Source organism: Erpetoichthys calabaricus, chromosome 1 (assembly GCF_900747795.2).
Source record: "Erpetoichthys calabaricus chromosome 1, fErpCal1.3, whole genome shotgun sequence".
Taxonomy (NCBI): Eukaryota; Metazoa; Chordata; class Cladistia; order Polypteriformes; family Polypteridae; genus Erpetoichthys; species Erpetoichthys calabaricus.
The window spans coordinates 81,024,489-81,048,286 of NC_041394.2; the positions used below are offsets into that span (position 1 = coordinate 81,024,489).

At 38.2% G+C, this 23,798-nt stretch overlaps 1 protein-coding gene across 1 annotated transcript in view; it reads left to right on the plus strand.

Annotated features, from left to right (window-relative positions):
• The first annotated feature begins 2,291 nt into the window (after positions 1 to 2,291).
• Positions 2,292 to 23,798, plus strand: part of mus81 (MUS81 structure-specific endonuclease subunit) — a 42,150-nt gene continuing 20,643 nt past the window's right edge. Inside the window, exons 1-10 of the mRNA XM_028802849.2 lie at positions 2,292 to 2,458; positions 12,387 to 12,621; positions 13,744 to 13,873; positions 13,967 to 14,127; positions 18,866 to 18,967; positions 19,075 to 19,155; positions 20,057 to 20,145; positions 20,383 to 20,547; positions 22,471 to 22,668; positions 23,405 to 23,532. Of these exons, the coding sequence (XP_028658682.2) occupies positions 12,478 to 12,621; positions 13,744 to 13,873; positions 13,967 to 14,127; positions 18,866 to 18,967; positions 19,075 to 19,155; positions 20,057 to 20,145; positions 20,383 to 20,547; positions 22,471 to 22,668; positions 23,405 to 23,532 (1,198 nt within the window). The 5' untranslated portion in view covers positions 2,292 to 2,458; positions 12,387 to 12,477. The remainder of the gene's footprint in view (positions 2,459 to 12,386; positions 12,622 to 13,743; positions 13,874 to 13,966; positions 14,128 to 18,865; positions 18,968 to 19,074; positions 19,156 to 20,056; positions 20,146 to 20,382; positions 20,548 to 22,470; positions 22,669 to 23,404; positions 23,533 to 23,798) is intronic.

A 23,798-nucleotide genomic window follows, 5' to 3' on the forward strand; every position in this document is an offset into this window, starting at 1 on the left:
CAGCCTTGTAATTTATAGTTCAGACAACCACATATAATTAATTTAAAATTGGTTTGTATAGTAATTTCTTATTGCATTATTACGTTTAACTAAAAAATAAAAACATGAAACATTCACACAAAGCCAGTGTAATAAAACCAAAAAAGTCAATGTTCTGGATGGTTGCATAATGGGCGAAACAGGGTTTTGAACGGATCTAATGACATCCCTCCTGTTCCAGTACATACGGGTTCTTACAGTAAATCAGTTCTGGGACTGCAGTGGTCAAACGTTTTCCATAAAGACTTGAGAAGGAATTCTTCTCTCCCTAGGCCGGGTGTGTTTCCTTCATGCATGGCTGGTGCCGTGTTTTATTTATTTTTTTATCATGGACAATTCATACAGGATATAGTTAATAGGATCGGGATAAAGTTGTAAAATGATGTGTAAAATCAATTAGAAAAGGTGCACCTTCAGTTTTTGATTTGAACGTTTGGATTGAAGAAGCTTTACTAACATTTAAAACTATTTCACAAACATATGTATACACAAACATATATATCTTTAATATTACACAGTGCCCTTTGCAATAACTCACATTTGGTCTTGTAGCTTTGCTCCATTCCAAGAAAAAAAATTCCTGCTGTGTTTCCATTTAATCTCAAGGCAGGAGAACCCACATCTACAGTTCTGCAGATGGAATGGATATGCTCAAAGGTCCAACGTGATTAGTGTTTATTTTTCAAATCCTTGCCTAGGTGTTATACATAATGATGTAAATGTGACTAAGGATTATAATGATTTCATGTCTTGCTCACTTACATTATTGGTCAAAAGTTTTAGAACACCTCAGTTTTTCATCAAATTTATTCAGTTGAAATGCAACGAATGACCTAAAATGCTAAAAATGTAAGCAGTAAACTATCCATCTATCCATACATTATCCAACCCGCTATATCCTAACTACAGAGTCACAGGGGTCTGCTGGAGCCAATCCCAGCCAACACAGGGCACAAGGCAGGGAACAAATCCCGGGCAGGGCGCCAGGCCACCACAGAGCAGTAAACTACCAGAGGTTTAAATCTAAAGTTTAAGTTATCAAAAACTGGAAAAAGGAAATATCAGAATATTACAAATGGGCCTTCTTCAGGGAAAAACAACTGCTTTAATACAGAGGATTTGGAAGTAATTAACAGAAGTTGGGAAACCCGTGCTAACTGCTTGCTTTAGATTGCAAGGCTTAATTTACTTGAATTGCTGCAGAACATCTGTAGGTTGTAACCTATCAGTTGTTCCCTGAAGAAGGCATTTCAACTGATTACATTTGAAAGAAAACTGAAAAAACAGAGGTGTTCTAAAACTTTTCACCACTAGTTGTATGCCATACACAGATATTTATCCTAACTCTCAAGCTATTTATCTGTTCAGGTCTTAATGTGAGTTAATGGATATTTTTTCTCGGTGATACAGTATGTTTAGTGCATAGTTTTTTTTTTATTAGAATATATGCACAAATATTTTCTGTAATGGCTTGGTGCCCCATCCTAGGGTGGATCCTCACTTGTACTCAGTGCTGCCTGAAAGGATCATCCCAGTAACTCCCAACTCTGGACTAGGATACACTAGTTACGAAATGGACAGATAGATATAAGTAAGTTATGGCATTCTTTAAAACAGTTATTCATCTTTCTTTCTGTTAAGTCATTCTGTTGCCAGCAAACAGTAATCACTGGGCTATTACCTGATTTAAATACAGACTGAACTGCATGTCTTGTGCTTTTCCGTTCATTCCCGTAGTTCCCTGTACATCAGGCACTGCTGCCCCAGCTGCAGATTCTCCTGCAACTCGATAAGCTCTTTGGTGAACGATCGGACTTAAGGAGAACTGCATAAAAGAACTGAAGAAGAAATGAAGTGGTTGATACACTTTCTAGGATTATGGCAAGAAAGGTGGGAATTGGGAAACACAGTTGGGCATCTGTTCCACGTTCAGAATTCAGTTTATGGGAACATCTTTACAGAGACACTCAGAAGGGATAATACTGTTTTACTGCAGCGTAAAAAGTGTGAACTAGCGTGAGACTGGCTGAAAAGATATTTAATGTCTTTAGGTATTCAAGACCTCAGTTCTTAATATATATTAAAAAAGTCTAAGAAAACAGAAGTTATGTACGACAAAGTTTAAAAACTTTTAAAACGGTCAGGACTATATACACCTCCAATACAGAAGATGGCAGTAAATGCACCACGATAAAAAAAGGAAGAGAAGCTTGTTACTCAACCAGCCGACAAGTCTGCGCAAGCGCAAAACGGATGACGTCAAAAGGATAGAAGAAAATGGCGGCTATTTGAAATTAATTTGTGTTTTTATACCACAATGTCGAGGAAACGAGCGATTTTTGCAATGCTTGTTTTTTGGTTATCAAAGGATGAAAAATGGCAACGTTCCAGGAGCCTAAAGAAAAGTTATTAAGTCAGAGTAAGCTATTTTGTGTGTTTTTTTCTTCTTATTAACCTGTCGGAGTTCAGATGATTTGATTAACAATACAGTGCTGACTTTCCGATCGCGCATCTACATAAGCAAATCCATGTGAATCGAAACAGTGCATAGGCAAATTGAAATACAGGGCTTGACGTGCGACGCGTTACTATACCTGGTAGAGTCTTGGGTTCCAATCCTGACCCAGTCGCTGTCAGTGTGGAGTTGGCACTTTCTCCCTGTGTTTCCTCCGGTTTGTCAACCCAAGCTAAAGAGTACACATTTGGTTTATTGATAAAAGAAAAGTACTGCAGGATGAGTGTTTGAGTGTGTGTGTGTGTGTCTAAGTAAGTAAGTAAGTAAGTAAGTAAGTAAGTTAGCTTGCCCTGCATGCAACCGATACTGTTCAGATAGGAATCCCTAAACTAGATATGCCAGTTAGAAAATGGCTGATTTATTCATTTCCATAAAATGCAAACACTAGTGTGGTGGTGCAGTTCTGGCTGTTATCTTACATTTAAAAGCATTCACATCGTCGTTACTGCCGTCTTTAAATAACTGGTTATGTGGTAAGCCTTTCCAGTGCCTGTATACGGTGTTTTGTATTCTTGCAACATATAATTTAGTTGTTTTAAGTATCCATCCATCCATCCATTGTCTCCCGCTTATCCGAGGTCGGGTCGCGGGGGCAGCATCTTGAGCAGAGATGCCCAGACTTCCCTCTCCCCGGCCACTTCTTCTAGCTCTTCCGGGAGAATCCCAAGGCGTTCCCAGGCCAGTCGAGAGACATAGTCCCTCCAACGTGTCCTGGGTCTTCCCCGGGGCCTCCTCCCGGTTAGACGTGCCCGGAACACCTCACCAGGGAGGCGTCCAGGAGGCATCCTGATCAGATGTCCGAGCCACCTCATCTGACTCCTCTCGATGCAGAGGAGCAGCGGCTCTACTCTGAGCCCCTCCCGGATGACTGAGCTTCTCACCCTATCTTTAAGGGAAAGCCCAGACACCCTGCGGAGGAAACTCATTTCAGCCGCTTGTATTCGCGATCTCGTTCTTTCGGTCACTACCCATAGCTCATGACCATAGGTGAGGGTAGGAACATAGATCGACTGGTAAATTGAGAGCTTCGCCTTGCGGCTCAGCTCCTTTTTCACCACGACAGACCGATGCAGAGCCCGCATTACTGCGGATGCCGCACCGATCCGCCTGTCGATCTCACGCTCCATTCTTCCCTCACTCGTGAACAAGACCCCGAGATACTTGAACTCCTCCACTTGGGGCAGGATCTCGCTACCAACCCTAAGAGGGCACTCCACCCTTTTCCGGCTGTTTTAAGTATTGTGATTGAAATGTTGTTCTAATATCCCTGATTTTTGTTTGTAGTTAAGATATATGTTTCACAATCGTTCTGACTCAGAAAGAGAACAGTTGTAGAAATCATTAAAAAGCCCAACACTGCCCTGACTTGCGCATCAGTTAGAAATGTGTGTGTTAACGGTTCACCACAACTGTATGTATACGTATACAGGTTTGAATAATCTTATCCAGAATATATGTACATTATAAATTATTCTTTGGTATTTTCTTTTTTATAAATATATATTACTATTACTTGTATATTGTATGCATATATGCATGCAAGTGGGTACAGTTTTGATTAGGTACATGAATAAGGGTCCTGTCTCACCTGTACGTCATTCTGCTGTGGAGGTGTTTCTCCTGAAGTTTGATCTCTTGTCAGTACAAAAAAGAGACTAAAGAGAGCAAAAGAGAGGATTTTGATAAAAGTGTGTTGTGCTACTAAAGCCAGGAAGATAACACTAACCAAGCAAAGAATTCAGTGAAGTAGTTTAAGAACAAAAAAACGTACACATCCTTTAGTGGCTTAGTCAGAGTGCTGAACAGTGCAATTGTGTAACTGTAACCTTCCAGTGAAGGGTACCGACTAAGCCTAAATAGTTTTGAAATCTGAAGGTGCTGGTATGTTAAAGCCTGAGCATGTTTCCTCAAAAGTTAGTTCTTTTCAGATTTATACAATACAATACAACACGGTTTATTTTTGTATAGCCCAAAATCACACAGGAAGTGCCGCAATGGGCTTTAACAGTCCCTGCCTCTTGACAGCCCCCCAGCCTTGACTCTCTAAGAAGACAAGGAAAAACTCCCAAAAAAACTCAGTAGGGAAAAAATGGAAGAAACCTCGGGAAAGGCAGTTCAAAGAGAGACCCCTTTCCAGGTAGGTTGGGCGTGCAGTCGGTGTCAAAAGAAGGGGGTCAATACAATACAATACACAGAACAGAACAAATCCTCAATACAGTACAAAATAAAAAGTTTTTTTTTTTTTTTTTTTTAAATATATATAGGGGGGTCGTCAAATTTTCATTGACTGCCTAGATGTACCAGACTGGGCATCTGGAAATTCCATCAACCTTTCTGATAGTATGCTACTTTAGCAAATAGCTTCACCTATCACTTCCAGTTATCTAGTTTGTTCAAATATGGGATGCCTATCATGTCATATGAATTATGTGTGTTATTACCCACATGGCATCATCATCTTGGTCCAAGCCAGTCAAACCTTATTTCTGAGTGAATTAAGGTTACTCTTGTTGTGCTGGTCTGTTATACAGACCCATCCATACAGAATTATTGTGGAATTTAAGCAAAATGTGCTGATTGAGGGTTTATGTATTTTGGTCATTTTTGAAAGTTTCTTCTTTTTGTATTTTTGTTGGTATATAGTGTAACAGTGTCCTGGGTTCAAATCCTGGTCAGATCGTAGTTTGTGTGAAATTTACACATTTTGTTTCTCTCTATATAGATTTTTTTCTTCAGACGTCTGAAGGACTTCTAGTTTAGTTTGATTGACAGATTGGAATTGGCTTAGTGTTAGTGTGTATGTCCAGGACTGCATCCTACCTTGAGCATGATGTTCCTGAGGTCATTGGGGTTGGAAAAATAATTAATGGCTTTGCCTGATAATCTGAAAATGTTCACTTGAAGGAAATGTCACCTATTTTATACCTTAAGTGCTGAGGAAGTTTATAGAATTGATAACTGCATTGGCCTCCTTTGCTGTATACAATAAATCACAAGTATGCTGTCAGCTAGTTATGACACGAGGGACTGGTTAAATCCGGTTGTCGGACTACTTCTCCTATTATCCTATGTGTCCTCGTGTTATCATTTGCTATGCCTTTTTTTCTGCCGTCATCTTAATTATTATAACATTAGTATGTTACTTTTGAGGTTCTAGAATGAATCTAAAAGCCAGTGCTTTTCAGATTAATTTCCTGGTGGAACCCCAGGTTTATATTCCTGTTAGTTTCACAATCGGTGTGCCTTTCCTGCCGTTAATTGATTTCATTATCTCACCTAGATATATTTCTAAGAAATTTAACATTTGTATTCTTTACTACAGTTTCACTGCTTATATTTTTTTTTCTATTTGCTTTTTAGTGTGCCCTTTTCTGCAGAGTTTGCCCTGTTGATTGTATCAGAATATTTGATGATTAGCAATTGTGCAAATAGATAGATAGATAGATAGATACTTTATTAATCCCTAGGGGAAATTCACATACTGATGAAAAACAATATTAAATTAAAGAGTGATAAAAATGCAGGTATAACAGACAATAACTTTGTATAATGTTAACATTTAAAGGGTGGAATTGAAGAGTCAAATAGTGTGGTGGAGGAATGGTCTCCTCAGTCTGTCAGTGGAGCAGGACAGTGACAGCAGTCTGTCGTTGAAGCTGCTCCTCTGTCTGGAGATGATACTGTTCAGTGGATGCAGTGGATTCTACATAATTGATAGGAGCCTGCTGAGCGCCCGTCGCTCTGCCACAGATGTCAAACTGTCCAGCTCCATGCCTACAATAAAGCCTGCCTTCCTCACCAGTCTGTCCAGGCGTGAGGCGTCCCTCTTCTTTATGTTGCCTCCCCAGCACACCACTGCATAGAAGAAGGCGCTCGCCACAACCGTCTGATAGAACATCTGCAGCATCTTATTGCAGATGTTGAAGGACGCCAGCCTTCTAAGGAAGTATAGTTGGCTCTGTCCTCTCTTGCACAGAGCATCAGTATTGGCAGTCCAGTCCAATTTATCATCCAGCTGCACTCCCAGGCATTTATAGGTCTGCACCCTCTGACCCCTGTCACCTCTGATGATCACGGGGTCCGGGAGGGGCCTGGGTCTCCTAAAATCCAGCACCAGCTCCTTGGTTTAGCTGGTGTTCAGGTGTAGGTGGTTTGAGTCGCACCATTTAACAAAGTCCTTGATTAGGTCCCTATACTCCTCCTCCTCCTGCCCACTTCTGATGCAGCCCACGATAACAGTGTCGTCAGCGAACTTTTGCACGTGACAGGACTCCGAGTTGTATTGGAAGTCCGATGTATATAGGCTGAACAGGACCGGAGAAAGTACAGTCCCCTGCGGCGCTCCTGTGCTGCTGACCACAATGTCAGACCTGCAGTTCCCGAGACGCTCATACTGAGGTCTGTCTGTAAGACAGTCCACAATCCATGCCACCAGGTATGAATCTACTCCCATCTCTGTCAGCTTGTCCCTAAGGAGCAGAGGCTGGATGGTGTTGAAGGCGCTAGAGAAGTCCAGAAACATAATTCTTACAGCACCACTGCCTCTGTCCAAGTGGGAGAGGGATTGGTGTAACATATAGATGATGGCATCCTCCGCTCCCACCTTCTCCTGGTATGCGAACTGCAGAGGGTCGAGGGCGTGGCAGACCTGTGGCCTCAGGTGGTGAAGGATGGTGGTGGTGAAGGTGGTGAACCAAGAGCGGCTGCGCTCCATGGTCTTCATCATATGTGACGTCAGAGCGACAGGCCAGAAGTCATTCAGCTCACTGGGATGTGATACCTTTGGGACTGGGGTGATGTGAGATGTTTTCCAAAGCCCCGGGACTCTCCCCTGTTCCAGGCTCAGGTTGAAGATGTGCTGTAGAGGACTCCCCAGCTTCAGCACACAGGCCTTCAGCAGTCGTGGTGATACTCCATCTGGACCCACTGCTTTGCTGGTACGAAGTCTCCTCAGCACTCTGCTGACCTGGGCTGTTGTAATTGTGGGTGGAGTGAAACTCTCTCCTATGCTGGTATCAGCAGAAGGATGGGTGGAGGGTGCAGTACTCTGAGGTGAGAGTGGGTTACGGTGGTCAAACCTGTTAAAGAAGTTGTTCATCTGGTTTGCTCTCTCCACGTCTCTCTCGATGGTGGCACCCCGCTTCGAGCTGCAGCCAGTGATGATCTTCATCCCATCCCACACTTCCTTCATGCTGTTATTCTGCAACTTCTGCTCCAGTTTTCTCCTGTACTGCTCCTTTGCCGCCCTGAACTGGACTTGGAGTTGCTTCTGCACACGCTTGAGCTCATGCTGATCATCGCCTTTAAAAGCCCTTTTCTTCTGGTTTAAAAGGTCCTTGATGTCACTTGTAATCCATGGTTTGTTGTTAGCATAGCAGCATACTGTTCTTACTGGAACTACAATGTCCATACAGAAGTTGATGTAATCAGTAGTGCAGTCGACAATCTCCTCAATGTTCTCACTATATGATCCCTGCAGGATATCCCAGTCCGTAGTTCCAAAGCAGTCTCTCAGAGCCTGCTCTGCCTCAGGGGACCGCTTCCTGATTGAGCGTGTGGTTGTAGGTAGGACCTTCACTCTTGGTTTGTAGTTAGGCTGAAGCAGAACCAGGTTATGATCTGCTTTCCCAAGCGCAGGCAGCGGGGTGGCACTGTATGTGTCTTTAATGTTTGCATATAGTAGGTCAATAGTCGTATTTCCATGGGTGTTACAATCCACATACTGGGAGAAGGCAGGTAATGTTTTGTCCAGCATCACATGGTTAAAGTCTCCAGAGATTACCACAAGCGCCTTGGGGTGCTGCATTTGCAGTTTAACAACAGCAGAATGGATGATGTCACCCGCTATAACCATGTCCGCTCGAGGAGGGATGTATACAATAACAACAATGACGTGTCCAAACTCTCTGGGCAAGTAATAGGGCCGCAAACGTACGGCCAACAGCTCGATGTCCCTGAAGCAAGTGGAGATTTTGACGTTTACATGTCCAGAGTTGCACCACCTTGTGTTCACATAGAGAGCGAGTCCTCCTCCTTTCTGCTTCCTGCAGGTATTTGCATCTCTGTTTAACTGTGCTAAACCTGGGTAGCTCTATGTTAGCATCTGGGATGGTAGTTGTTAGCCACATTTCACAAAAACACAACAAACTGCATTCTGTGTAGGTCCTGACATTTTTCACCAGCGCGGCCAGTTCATCGATCTTATTTGGTAGTGAATTCACATTTCCCAGGATCACAGAAGGCACGGAAGGCTTGTAACGCCACTTTCTCGCAAGCCACTTCGTCTTTAGCTTAGGTCCGGCTCTGCTGCCACAATACTGCCTTCTTACCACGTCAGGTAAGGAAACCATATAATAATACATAATAATATATAATAGGGAACCACACTGCCGCAGGCATTTGTTCTCAGCACTTGAAGTTGACTACCTGAATAGACGAGTCTCGGCGTGTAAAAATACATGTCCAAGTAGTAAAAAGTGTCCAGGGAAACGAGTCCACATAAAAGAAAGTGGTAGGAGTGATCAGTGAAATAGATAAAAAGGTAGAAAGATAAAGTCGTACACGGAGCTGCTGGCAAGGCTGCCACTCGCGGCAGCGCCTGAGTCAGAGAAAATAGCATTGAATGCTAAAGAATAGCAGTTAATTCACTGCCATTTTCACTTGATACTTTTTCTTTTTTTTAAAATAGTACAAAAATAATTTGTTCCCTTTTGCATTTAATGTACTGTAATCTCTGTATATGCTGGAAGGGTGCAGAAGAGAGCCAAATTTATAGCTGTGGATCTCACCTATCCGGGAAATGGACTGTTTGTACCACTGCCTTCGGGAAAGTAGTACAGAAACATAAAAACTAGGGCTGCAACGATTAGTCGACGTAATCAACGACGTCGACTACAAAAAATCGTAGACGTGGATTTTTTATTGTCGACGCGTCATAAACCGAATCTTCAATAGAGGCTCAAGTCACAAAGAACCACATTGGTTTTTGTAACTGCAATGCACTACATGAACGTCTGGGGGCAGTATCGTTTGCTATTGTTTGTCAAGACTGCACACAGTCCTACCAACGAAGAACGAACGTCTGAGGAAAAGAAGAACGTAGAGGAAAATAAACGTGGTTGCAATGGTGAGTCGCATAGAGGAGGGGGAAGGAGATGGAAAAAAATTGAGACAGAAACTTTCTAAAGTGTGGGAGCACTTCACCGAAAAAGAAAAAAAAAGTTGAATGCAGATAATGCAAAGCGGAGCTTTCTTTTCACGGCAGCACCACCGCGATGCATGAGCATCTGAAACGCAAACATCCTGGAGCTGTGATGCTGCCGTCTCTTGAGAGGTAAGTTTTAGCGAGTAAAGTTAGTGTCACATATTAACCATGTTTGTACTATAATGTGTATATCAAGGTTTCAACAATGATAGTTAACCCTTAAACCAACACATACTTGGGGGTTAATGCACCCTTAGATGCCATATACTTTTTAGCTGCACTTTTTAAGTAAACGTCACAATTCACAAAGAAAATGTGAAATTTTAATGGAACACATTTTTTTTATGCAAAGAGCATCACAATTACTGCAACACTGATCATTTTACACACTGTAAATGAACTGTAAAAACTAAAAAAAAAAAAAAACTACCGCAATAATCTTTTATTATATGTTCAAGGTGCAAGCCCCTGCGTGGAGTTTGCATGTTCTCCCCGTGTCTGCGTGGGTTTCCTCCGGGCGCTCCGGTTTCCTCCCACAGTCCAAAGACACGCAGGTTAGGTGGATTGGCGATTCTAAATTGGCCCTAGTGCGTGCTTGGTGTGTGGGTGTGTTTGTGTGTGTCCTGTGGTGGGTTGGCACCCTGCCCAGGATTGGTTCCTGCCTTGTGCCCTGTGTTGGCTGGGATTGGCTCCAGCAGACCCCTGTGACCCTGTGTTCGGATTCAGTGGGTTGGAAAATGGATAGATGGATGGATGGAAGGTGCAAGCCATTGATGACATTCAGTAAATCACAGAGTCAACTGCGCTTGAATTGGCTGCACGCAAACACACAGAGGTAAACGCTGATGCTGGCAGGCTAGTATAGTGCAGCGGCTGAATCCCAGTGACAGTGGTGCCGGCAGTGGTCATGAGCTGGCTGCTCAACGAATATATAGCACTGACTGATCAGCTCCTGCGTGCTGGCAAATTGCTCTGTGAAGCAAATATAGCCGGCTGCAGGGTTCAATAAATGTACGTCGCCGAATATACTCGGCTCCGGCGTGCAGGCAAATTGCACTGAGAAACAACTTTAGCTGGTTCCGGCGGTTTAAGGGTTAAGTGAATATAATTTCAGTTATGTTTGCTAACGCGTTTGGAGCTATAGTAAACTGGTGAATAGGAGTAGCTGAGCTGTCCTAGTGTTTTTTTCTTCTTTTTTCGTATAATATTTGAGTTCATATGAATAGTAAACCAACTCTAACTAACGTTAATAATAATAATAATAATAATGCATTTTATTTATAGGGCACTTTACATTAGCAGTAAATCTCAAAGTGCTACATAAAAAGTTTAAACAAAGGCAAAGCAAGAAAAAAACAGAGATAAAACAACAATAATTATAGCATTCTTGTTAATAAGCTTTCCCTAAATAGAAAAGTCTTTAGCTGTTTTTTTAAACAGCCCACAATCTGCTGTGTTCTTAGGCTCTCTGGTAGGGCAGACGTTAGGTAACTTGTGTTTTGGAGTATATCAGTAATTAGCTTGTTACATATTTTAGTCTTTTATTTTTTTATTTTGGCATAATCTAGTTTTTTTCCTTCAGAGTGTGATGATTAAAACTTCTTTCTCTGTCTGCAAAATCTTTCTTGTGTATTCCTGCCACCTCTACTCCCTCTGAGTGTTTCTTCTCAGCAGCTGGGAACATTGTCTCAAAGAAGAGAGCCAGCCTCACACCAGAGCATCAGGAATATATGAACTGAATCTTTTATAAACTGTACATTATTGTTTTATTTTATTTGATTTGAAGCTTTATTTAAACTTTTGGACTTTAAGACACACCAGTGGCTATGTGCACTTTTGTTTGTATTGTTTAATGTATTTCTTTTTTATTGTGATGGTCACACTAATATAAAACATCTGATTATTTTCAAATTCATATGTTTCACTGGCTGTCATTTTAATTTGTTTATTATTAATTTCAATCATGTTAATGTGGAGACATCAGGGTGACATTCACAGCTGGACAGACATGAGCAGATGAGGTAAGACATGCATACCACCCGCCTGTTCTTGCTTATCAGTGCTTATCACTGGGCAATTTAGAATCGCCTCTTACCTTATTGAATACTCATATAGACAAAGGAGGCATGTGTAAACTTCACAGAATGTTTTCTGGACTGAGATTTTAATGTGAAACTCTGGAGGTATAGAACAGCAGCTCAAACAACTATGTCAACATACTCTCCCAAGTTCTGAAACACATAACTTGGAAAGAAATTTTGTAGTGAGGCATTAATGCTCTATTCCTTTCTTCTTCTTTTTTTTTTTTTTTTTTTTTTTTTGCTTCCCACTGTGGTTTGCATCATAACTTCATACTGTTTAGCTTGATATGAAGCAGACTAATAATACAAATATACAGTTTTCAGAGGTGAATTGCCTAGTGGTTAAGATGTTGTTTTAAGATAATCTTGCAGATACTTGTGTTCTGAAGGCCTGGTGTTGAGTATGCCTGCCCTACATGGAAAGAGAGAAGGTGTGATGAAGTGAATTGTACCAAGTGAAGAGTGAACATTTGATGTGAAGTAATAACAGCAGTTCATTTATACAAGTTGCCTGTTTTAAATTAATAAGCCTTTTTCTGTTTTTCAGACTAAACATTCATTATGTTGAAGATGCATGACATACAGCAAACATTATGCTGGTTTTGAAGTAGCAGTGCCCTAGAGTTATTAATGGCACAATGTCATCCAAATCGGAACCTGTAAAATATGGACGGAAGAAAACGGTACCAGCATGTCCAAATCCTCTGTTCCTTATGTGGTTGACAGAGCTTAGAGATGCCGCAGCAGAAAATAAATCAAAGATGCAGTATGTTTATCAGAAGGTATAGCAACTCAGTTTAGCTTCTAGTATAGTAACAGAAATCTTTTAACTTTTTTTGTCAATCTTAATTTCTGTCAAAAAGTAATAAAACAAAAGTAATTAGTGTGTGTAAGAATAAAATGCTGCCGCATTTTAAATTTGTTTTCAGTTTTTTTTATGTTCACAGCAATGTATGTTTATAAACTGATGTGTGAGGTTTACTTTTGAAATCATTAATTTAAGTTTTCTAAAATACATTTTCTTGTTTATTTATTGCAGTTTTAGCATATTTCTTTACTCAGTACAGTACTATGCAAGATTCAAAGTTATACTTAATAATATTCTGGCAGGGCTTAGGGAACAGCATCTTAATAGATGTAAGTTTGAAAAAACATATTGAACTTTAACATCTACGATTGTTGTCAACTGTGAGTAGTTTTTACATATTAACAGACATTTTTACAGACTGTTGTGTGAGTATATTAATTTAATATGAACTCAATGTATTTTATGATAAATGAAACTGGTCCATTTAAGCATATACTTGAAAATGTCTTGGATTCAGTATTAAAGGTAATTCATTTGAGAGCTGAAAAAAAAATCAATGATTGTAATTTAATATCTTACTTGCTGCAAACTGAAAATATTTTTCAAGTAAGGCTAGAGCTTTTTTGTTTAAAAATAATTTTGTGTTCTAGTTTTATGGAACTAATGTACAAGAACCATTGGCATATTTTTGAATGTTGTTTTAAGTAAATGGTCAACAAATGTCAGTAAGGTGCACATTTTTATTGTGTGCTTTGTGCAATATCCACACTTAAAAGTGATTATTTGAACTGTATGTGACATGTAAAGCTGTACAATATTATATACTTTAATTTTGTAGCTTTGCTAAACAAACTTTTTGTATGCAGCTTTAATCCTCTGGAAAACTACTGAAATAAATAGACATCTGAGTTAGTTAGCTTGTTCTTAATTTACGAAATTTAAAATTGGATCAATTTTCAACATAGTCACTATAAATGGAAATGAATGAGATTTTTAGAGCAGTGAAATGATTTAGTCTGAATTAAAATTTAACGCATAAAAGCTGGACATAGTTTTGGGTTGCATCTGTAAACTTGATGGGTTTTGTTGTTAACAGGCCATCAGCTCACTAAAAAAATATCCACTTCCTCTGAAGAATGGAAAAGAAGCAAAGATCCTTCAGAATTTTGGAGATGGAATCTGCAAAATTTTAGATGACAAACTGGCCCAGTATTATGCAGAAAATGGTAAGTGCTACTTAAATGCTGTTTGCTTAATTATCTTGTAGCTTCTTGGCACTGGTACTACAGAACGTTTACCCAGTTGTACATTTTTTGCAGGTCAGGATGCTCCAGTTCATACTGTGAGTGTGGACAACTTAACAGTTGGGCAGGAAAAATGTAAAAAGAAAAAGAATCCAGCAATGGATACTGCTCCAACAGATGAAGCATTAGTCATGTTGTCCTCTAATAGCCCAGAAGAAGACGGTCCTTCTCCTTCTGTAAGAAATCTTCATAAACTAATGCAGTGCAGGAGATTTATCACTAGTGTGCCATAGTATATCATATCATAATCTTGTTCCATAATTTTTTTAGACACTTTTCAAATGTTTTTTTCTCACCTTTGTAACCCAGATGAACAAAAGATGAAGAAATTAATCAGAGGAAAAGTGGGGGAAAAAGAAAACAAAAGTGCCATTTGCAAAATAAGTAGAGGCAGATGGGAATAAGCTATATCTATTGAAGGATGGCATAGTTTTTAAAACAGCTAAAACAATCCTTGTTTAGTATGTTTTCTTTTCTGTTGTGAAATGGTAAATTACATCCCAAAACCAGTGAGAGGTGAAAGTCTGGTAAGGTCATTCCAGTTTGAAAGATACTGTAGCATTCTATTAATATTAATGTGATAAACGCATTCTATTCAATTGTGTATTAAGGAGTGAAGTTCAGTTTAGAGTATAGTAAGTCCAAAAGCTCTGAGTAGAAGTGAATGAAAGTCTATAGTAATGTTGCATTTCATTTACCTTGGAAGTCGAATGTCAGAATGATGTCACACCTGAGTTGACAGTGTTACAGTAAAACACGCAGAAAACCAATATGGATGCCTCCAGGAAAACTTCTGTTATACGTGCTTTTTCCAAATAAATATCAGGTGATAACAATGCTTTGTTGTTTTTTTGCACATGCAAACACTGTAGCAACATATCCAAAGATAGAATTGGGACAAAACTGTGTGTATGAGTGATCTAATTACACACAAATAGACAGAAGTGCTAATAAACCAAAATAATATTACAGCTTCCATTACAGTTTACTATGTACATTACCATTTTGGATTGACATCATAATCTGAAGTTGGACAGACTCTGATTTGACAGACCCAGTTTCCCAGTTGGAAATCTGACATGTCAGGGTGTTCAGGCGAAAATTCCAAGTAGGAACTTGGAAATTCTGACTTCCCAGTTCAAATGGAACGCAGCTTAAGTTCAAAGAGAGGTATAAGTGGAAGTGTATGAGAGTCTATCTATTCACCATGTGCATCCATCAGAAGAGTAAAAATCCTGTTCCATTAGGTGTTAACCAGGATTAATGACCGAACACGTGCAAGAGAAAGATAAGTAAATAGTTGCAGCTCACACGAGATTATTTTGATTTTTGTCCAATGTAATGTCTTACTTTGGAGAAGTGAAGACTGTGTGCATTTTTTAAGTGTATTTGCCCTTCATTCGGTGTTAACCAGGATTAATGACCGAACACGTGTAAGAGAAAGATAAGTAAATAGTTGCAGCTCACACGAGATTATTTTGATTTTTGTCCAATGTAATGTCTGTCTTTGGAGAAGTGAAGACTGTGTGCATTTTTTAAGTGTATTTGCCCTTGTCTTGCACTATAGTAGAAGTTCTTCACAGAGTGATTTCCAATTATGATCTGTGAATATCACTGTAGAGTGGCCATAGATATGACATTGTCTTATTCTGTAGAATCTGTAGTAGTGTTACTCTGTTGGACAATGTGGGCATATGAAAGGGAGCAAAATCTTTTCTAATTTGCAAGTACAGTACTTTTAATTTTTGTGGGCCAAGTTCTAAACAAATTCATCATATGATGTAAAGGCATTAATTATGCAGATATTCATCTTTAAATTTCACAGTACAGTAGATATTACATGTATTAAATTCAGTGTGCTTTAATAACAGATAATGTATTTTTTAAATCATGTGTCTTGAGTAAAGTCTGCATTCATATTAAATGCTGTATTGTAATACTTTCCTGTAATAGCAATTGCTTATAAAGAAAGAGATGTTAACAGTGACAGATATAAACAAAGTGGAATAGAGAGAGTGATGTATCGTGTTAGCCGTTTATGGATGCAGAGAGAAGTGAAGCAAAATCGGCCCTACGCATATTAGTGTTTACTGAAAATTTGCATGTTAGAGTTAATTTCATGTCACTCGTTACATTGTTAACAGTAAGTTATGTCTATTGCCAATTAACATTATACAAAAGGTACTTGGAATAATGATTGAGGATTTATGTAAGAAAAAAGGCTATGATCGTAGAATTTTCTATTTAAATTACAATTGTATCTGTTCATTCTTATTGTGCAAACTCAAGGTTATGGTTTTACAATCAATAAAATTATTATCCAAAAAATTGGATCAGTAGAAATTAAAAAAAATATCCCTAGAAATGCTGTATTAAATTATATAGGTCGTGCTTTTAGATTTTGTGTCAAACTTCGAAAAACATTTTTCTAAATTTACTTTATCATGGTGTTGCATAATTAAAAAGATATTTGCCCCCTCCCTGATTTCCTTTATTTTTGCTTGTTAATAACACAATTGTATTTGATCTCCAAACAAATTTAGTGCGATACAAAAGACAACCTGAGTAAAGACATTGAACTTTTAAGTGATCATTTGATTTATTGAAGTAAAAAGGTTCAACACCTATATCACCCATATGACAAAATCATTACCCCCTAAACTTAATATTTGGTTGTGCCACCTTTAGCAGCAAAATCTGCAATTATAAGCTTCTGGTAGCAGGACATCAGTCTTTGTCATTTTGTGGAGAAAATTTGGCCCTCTCTTCTCTGCAGAATTGTTTTAGTTCAGCAGCATTGAATAGTTTTGAGCTATGAATTTCCCATTTAATGTCCCACCACAACATCTCAATCGGGTTCATGTTAGGACTTTGGCGAGGTCACTCCAAAAGCTTAATGGACTGATAACCAGACATTCTCCTTCTGTACATTTTTGTGGAGAGCAGAATTCATGCTTCCCTCAATTATTGCAAGTTGCTCAGGCCCTGATGTGCCAAAGAATCCACCGTGACAAATAGAGGCACTGTCGACCCCTTGAACCCTCAAACCACTCGTCAGACACCAGGTAAAAAGTCCAATAATTGAATTTATTATAATAATAATGTGCACAAAGCACCCTCTTCTCCACAATACTTAATAAATCAATAACCAAATAATCAATAATCACAATCTTCCACTCCCAGACGCGTTGCCACCCTTCCACCCAGCTCAGCTCATCGCTCTGGTCTCTCACAGTCCTTTATATAGTCCGTGACCCGGAAGCATTTCTCTCTCTCTGTCCATGTGACCATGAACACTTCCGGGTCAGATAAAAGCTCCTTTTCTCAACCCGGAAGTGTGTCATTCGCTCTGTCGCCGTGACTAAGACGCACTTCCGGGTTATAGGTGAAATAAAAGTCTCTGGGCCTTCCTGCAGCGTCCCCTGGAGGTTCCCATGGTATCCAGCAGGGCTGTGATGAAAAACTCCACTGTCCATGATGCCCTGCTGGAACTCGGGGCACCTCTATGTTGCAGGCAGGGCTCCACCTGGCGGCTTGGGGGTATTGGCCGGGATGAACGGCCGGCCATATTCCACACCACACACTTGTCACTTTACCACCAGCATGTTTGACTTTGGGCATGGCATGATGTTGTTATTGTGGAAATCTGTGTTAGCTTTACTCCAGATGTAACACAACCCATATCTTCCACAAACTTCCTTTTTTAATTAATTGGTCAGCAGAACATTATCCCAAAAGCTTTGGGTGTAATCAAGGTGTTTTTGGCAAGTGTTAGAACCTTTACATTCTTCTTGTTTGGCAGTGCTTTTCGCCTTGCAACTCTTCCATGGATATCATTTTTGCCCAGTTTCTTTCTAATAATGGAATCATGAACACTTACTTTAACTGATCTGAGAGAGACTTGTAGTTCCTTTAATTTTTATCTGGTTTCTTCTGTGACTTTCATGGTGTATCTAGTCTAATTTAACCCTTTTTGTCATTTAAATTTGGTTCATTGGTTGATAGAGTGACTAAGGGACCAGTTACATTTTCACATGGGATAATGTTGGTGTTGATTAACTTTTTCCTTCAATGAATCAAATGATCATGTAAAGACTATGTATTATACTGTATTTACTCAAGTTTTCTTTTGTAATTTGTTTCACCTATACAATGAATACATTTTTGGATCCGTAGTTCATTCCTTTATGTTGTAATGTCTGCTCCTTTAAAGTAATACTCCACCCAGAAATATATATTTTTTATATGGTACTTACCCTGTATACTTTGTAGTGATGGCTGTTTTATGCAGAATGGTGATAAAGCTTCTGATGGAACAGAAGCCTATGTGGACCAAAATTAGACAACAGCAAACAATATCAAAACATGCATGAAAAAATTTCACGTTGCCTGCATTGCATAATCGGTATGTGAAGTCATGTAATTGTGTGCTCACAAGGTCCCAAATACATGTATTTTTAATAAAATACTGTTAAAAACTGTCACTTCTGGAAAACACTCTTGTGAACTAAAATGGAATGCATGTAAACACCAATAAGCATTGCATTATAGACCTGCCTCCTGCTGTTACATATATATTCATATAAGGCTTTGGACTTAAAACTCTTGAGGTTGTGGGTTCAGATCCCACCACTGATAATGTGTGACCCTGAGCAAGTCACTTCACCCACCTGTGCTCCAATTGGAAAGAGAAAAGAAATATAATCAGTTGTATCTCAAATGTTGTAAGTCGCTTTGGATAAAGGTGTCGGTCAAATAAATGTAAATGGTAACTAATATTCAGTCACACAAAGGTTAGATGACTGAAGTGCTGCAATATTTTTTAAAAGTTCACAAATAATCTTGTAGAGACAAAATTCTGAAGTTTTTCAGTGTGACACAATGTACCCATTAATTTTCTGTTGTGCATTTCAGAAGAAAAAATTTCTTTGTAAAAGCAGAAAAGGCAGGCCCTATGTTCCCCAGAAACGTTCTGGAGGCTATGCTGTTTTACTGGCTCTTTATCAGGACTTTCAGGTAAGAATAGCAAAAGATCTAGTGAGTAGCTAGGACATGTACACTATATATAATTCATGTGTTCACTATACTTGTAGAATGCATTTAATTGTGTTTTTTTTTTGTAGAAAGTTGGTAGCAAAGGATTTCTTACCAAGGCAGAGCTCCAAAGGGAAGCCCAACCTCTGTGTGATAAATCCTTCACTGTGGTAAGTAGTACCATTTTTTAATTTTGCATTGTATATTTAGATATGGGTTTAGTGACTTTAAGGAAAGCAGTACCTTTTAGATTGGTAAAATATACATTTGCTTGTATTAATGAAGCATTACAGAAAGGAAAAGGCAAAATGAATCTAACTTTTTGTTTTACATTGCCAACTGCACAATAAAGTGCATTTTCTATGAGCAACCTGAGACAACTGAGGGTACCATTAGATCTCTCTCACACGAAGTACCATTAGTACAAAGCTCAAGATTGCTGGTTATGGTACAGTGTGTATAAAACAAATGCTAGGGTTGCATCTGAAGATTAGTTAACTAATATACCAACTGTTTTGAATGTTTTGGGTGATTATTTGTTTTGTAAAAGTGTTATTTTGTTATCAACATGTCCGCTTCATAACTTCAATTTAATTAACATTTAAGAGTCCAGAAGAAAAAGTACAGCTAACATTATTCCATCAATGAATCTATCACAGAAAGGTTTTGAAAATTGCACTGCGTATTACCACCACAATCTACACCCAGAAATACATTTGCTAATTTTACCAATGTTAAAGAAACTACTCTATTTCACATTGGGTTTGTAATAGGTAATATATATAAAAGAAATATATGTCCAGACATCTGTAGCTCCTCTTTTACCTTAACTGAACTCAAGACCATTGGGCTCTAAGGACAGCTTCTTAACACAGATGATTGTTCCACCTGCCTGGGTATTGCAGTACAAAATATAATCCTGGTGTTGTAAAATATAAGAGCTGTGATGAATGCAAAACTGATTCATATTTCATCTTATTTTTTGAGGAGTTAATAATAATTTATTGATTAAGAAGTCAGTTAAATTATGTGTTATAATTTGTATTTATTTTTTATCCTTTCTGTTTTTAGCCTGAGCTTGGCACTAGGTATACAGCCTGGTCTTCAGTCAGTACACTAATCCAGAAGGACTTTGTCCTGAAGACTAATAACCCAGCAAGGTGAACATCAGTTATTGGCTTTTTTTTTTTTTCCATCAAAACTGTCCACAAAGCATGTACAGTACATTTTGTAGTCCTGATGAAAAACAGAAATTCATTTTATGAGCAGTTACAGTGAGAATGTTGTAATACCGAACAGAATGATACTTTTTATTTTTCCCTTATTTTGAAATCAAAACAAAAATCAGTTTGGATGTTAGTTGAAATGTCAAGTTTGTTTGGATTGTTATTTGGCAGATACTCTCTGACAAAGAATGGCCTGGAGCTAGCTAGAAAACTGCTGACGAATGAGGAAAATACAAGTAATGTCAACATCCTCGAATCTTCACAAAAGAATGAGAGTGAACAAATTGAAACTGTAGATCTTGCAGAGGAAGAAGAAACTGATGAAGTAAATATAATGTAAATATCAATTTAAAACATTATTTTATGTAAGCGCTTTGAAAGGAATAAGTAATTAAATTTAATAGCTAAATGCTGTATACAGTAATGCTAATTATTAAAAATGAATGTGCATTTTATTCAAGAATACTATAACTGAATTAATTTTTAGTATCTGTATAAATGGTGTTGTTTATCGTAACTATTATTTTAAATATTTGGAAAGATGTGCATTTGCATGATAATCCTAACAAGAGTAATTATCTGCCTCTGTGCCTTTCAGAAATGTTACATAATGTATGTAATGAGTGAGCTGGATGTTGCATGTAATTAGCTCATTTTTGCCACGGTTCATTAAGGATGGCAAACCTTTTCAGCGGATACGTTATGAGAGCACAAAAATGATGGCACTCAATGCCAGAGTATTTTACACAAAATGTGAAATGAAAAAAAACCTACATTTGAAATTTATATGGGCTTTTTTTATCTAATGTGGCTTTTGCTTCTCCATCCTTTCGCTGAATTGCATCTAGTTGCGTGATTCAAGTGGTTAGTTTTACTTTCATGATGTTTTAAATGTTTCCTGTGACAATCTTGATTGTACACTTTTTTGTTTTAAAGGAATAGTAAGTGTTGTCAACTTAGGCATATACAGCTTTTCACTAGCTTACATTGCTGAAGGAATTATCTTCAAATATATTACAGTATGTCCAGGTTTTAATAATGTTGTACTGATACTGTTTTGTTTAATGCTGAATTACTTGGTAATTTTAGTGTTGGGACAGTGTAAGTATTGATTTGTTAGTCATGTAATTCTATCCTACAAAATTGGCTTACTTGTTGGGTTGGGGGTAGAGGGGAGAGATGCCTTTTTGCAGGAGCCCAAACGCATAAACATCACTGCTACTGGCAATTGCTTCTCATAACATGATAGAGACTCAGACTGCATAAGGAAGTTTTCTCTCAGAAATGTGTATCTGGTGAAAACTGGATGTTAATCTACAGCAGTGATTCATGAAAGCATCAGTTTGCTCAAGATTCTTAGATCAAAACATCACATGTTTAGATATATTGTATGTACAGTGTAGTTTGTTTTCAGTGAATGAAAATCCACCTTTTACTCTTATGCTGCTCAAATAAAACTTCGACTTTTATATCAATCATAATTTACTTAAAATGAACTGAAGCTCACCACAAACTTTTTTTTCTGGTTTGAAGAGTTAAATAAGCAAACAAATAAAAAAGTCAGATACTGCATTTGTGCTAAGGGAGAAAAATCTAGAGTTTCCATAGGATACCTACCATTTTATTGAAGGAATCAAATTGTTTTCATAGCTCTTCATAAAGCTTAGAACTTATGTGACAAAGGAAGAATTTCTTCAGTACACTTTCCATCAATAAGATGCTTTACGGCTTTGCAAGGATGGTTTAAAAATAGGTGTCAGCTGAAATGTGCTATGCATACAAATATTTTTTTTGCAGGAAACCTAGCTTAAGAACATCCATCCATCCATCCATCCATTTTCCAACCCGCTGAATCCGAACACAGGGTCACGGGGGTCTGCTGGAGCCAATCCCAGCCAACACAGGGCACAAGGCAGGAAACAATCCTGGGCAGGGTGCCAACCCACCGCAGAGCTTAAGAACAGTTGTTTTTAATTCATTATTGTGAATTACTTTCCAAGAGTGATAATAATAGGCAGGCAATATGGCATATTGGTTAAGTCTTTGGACACTGGATTTCAGACTGAGAGGTTTTTGAGTTCAAATTATACGCATAATACTGTGTGAACAAGAGCAAGTCACTTTACCTGCCTGGAAAAACAAATGTAACCAATTTTGTTTCAAATGTTGTAAATCGCCTTGGATAAAGGCATCCATCTAATAAGTGAATAATTTAAATAATACCGTATTATTTCTTTTTTAAATTTAATATGCAACTAGAAGCAGAGCTTTAACAGGTGAAGGCACTGAATATGGGCAGAGTAGTGATCTAAGAGGGATGAGCAATCTGTGCACCACTCAAGATGGAATTCCAACTTTGCGAACTTTGAATGTACCTCATGTTCATGTACCCGAGTTTACTTTGAAACCTGGATGTTTTGACATTATTCTCTGTGTGGATTTCGTTGAAACCACTGGGTATGTGTTCTTCTTTCAATTTTATGATTATTAAAAAAATGAATGTCAATGATTTTTTTCTGATATATCCTACTGCACTTGGTTCACAACTGCATTCTCATAAAATTACTCCATTTCGACATTTACCTTTGCTGTTGTTTTTGTAATGCTGTTTAGCTTATTGAGGAGTACATTATGCTAATTGTGACAACTATCAGTCCCTCTGTTTTCCTTTTTACTGAAATACAGGGTTCTTGGGCACCTAAGCTTAATCTAGCAGCACTAAGCAGGAACCAAAGCACACAATATGTACACAGCCATACTTATGTAGATTCAAACAGTTAATCTAACGCACACCTTTGCTATTGTTTTGTTGTTGTGCACCAGAGGATTTGTGACATTTACATTTTTTAATAGATATTTTAAATATGTATTATTTTTTCCATACACCCTTTAATTCCACGTTTCCTGGCACATAAAAATACAAGTTTATTTTGCTGAGAAACATGAAAAGACAGCAGTATATTATGTATAATCCTTATTGTAGTTATACAAATTGAGACTATCTTGTTATGCATTGATGTCGTATACTTATTTGTATAATTGAAGTTACTCTCTAGCTAGGCGTTTTTATTTCAAAAGCATTAGTGCAGTTATCCAGTGACCATTAATTTTACAAAAGATTAAATCATGCTAAATGAACACCACTGTCTAATTATAATTGTGATTAATTGTGAATTCCTCTTGCTTGCTGTAGAGGATCCAGTGCAAGGAAACAAGAGTTGGTGACAGAGCTGAAGAGAAATGGTGTGAATTTTGATGTAAGGAAGCTGCATGTTGGAGACTTTTTGTGGGTTGCACGGGAGAAAGTGAATTTTGTGCCTGGTAAGATGTGGTGCATTTATATTCATATATTTTCTAATGCTCTACTGGTGTGTGTGTGTGTGTGTGTTTTATTTATTTATATTTCCATTACAAACATTAAGCCACCTCTAGCAAAATACTTTTCTTAATGCAACAAACTGATAATTTTTTTAGGCATCTTTTAACTCAGTCAAAACTGTGTTTTCTTTAGTATTACCATTTTATTACTATAAATGTTACTAAAAATGTGTTGTTCTAGCTTATGCCTCCTTTATGCTGTGGTTTAT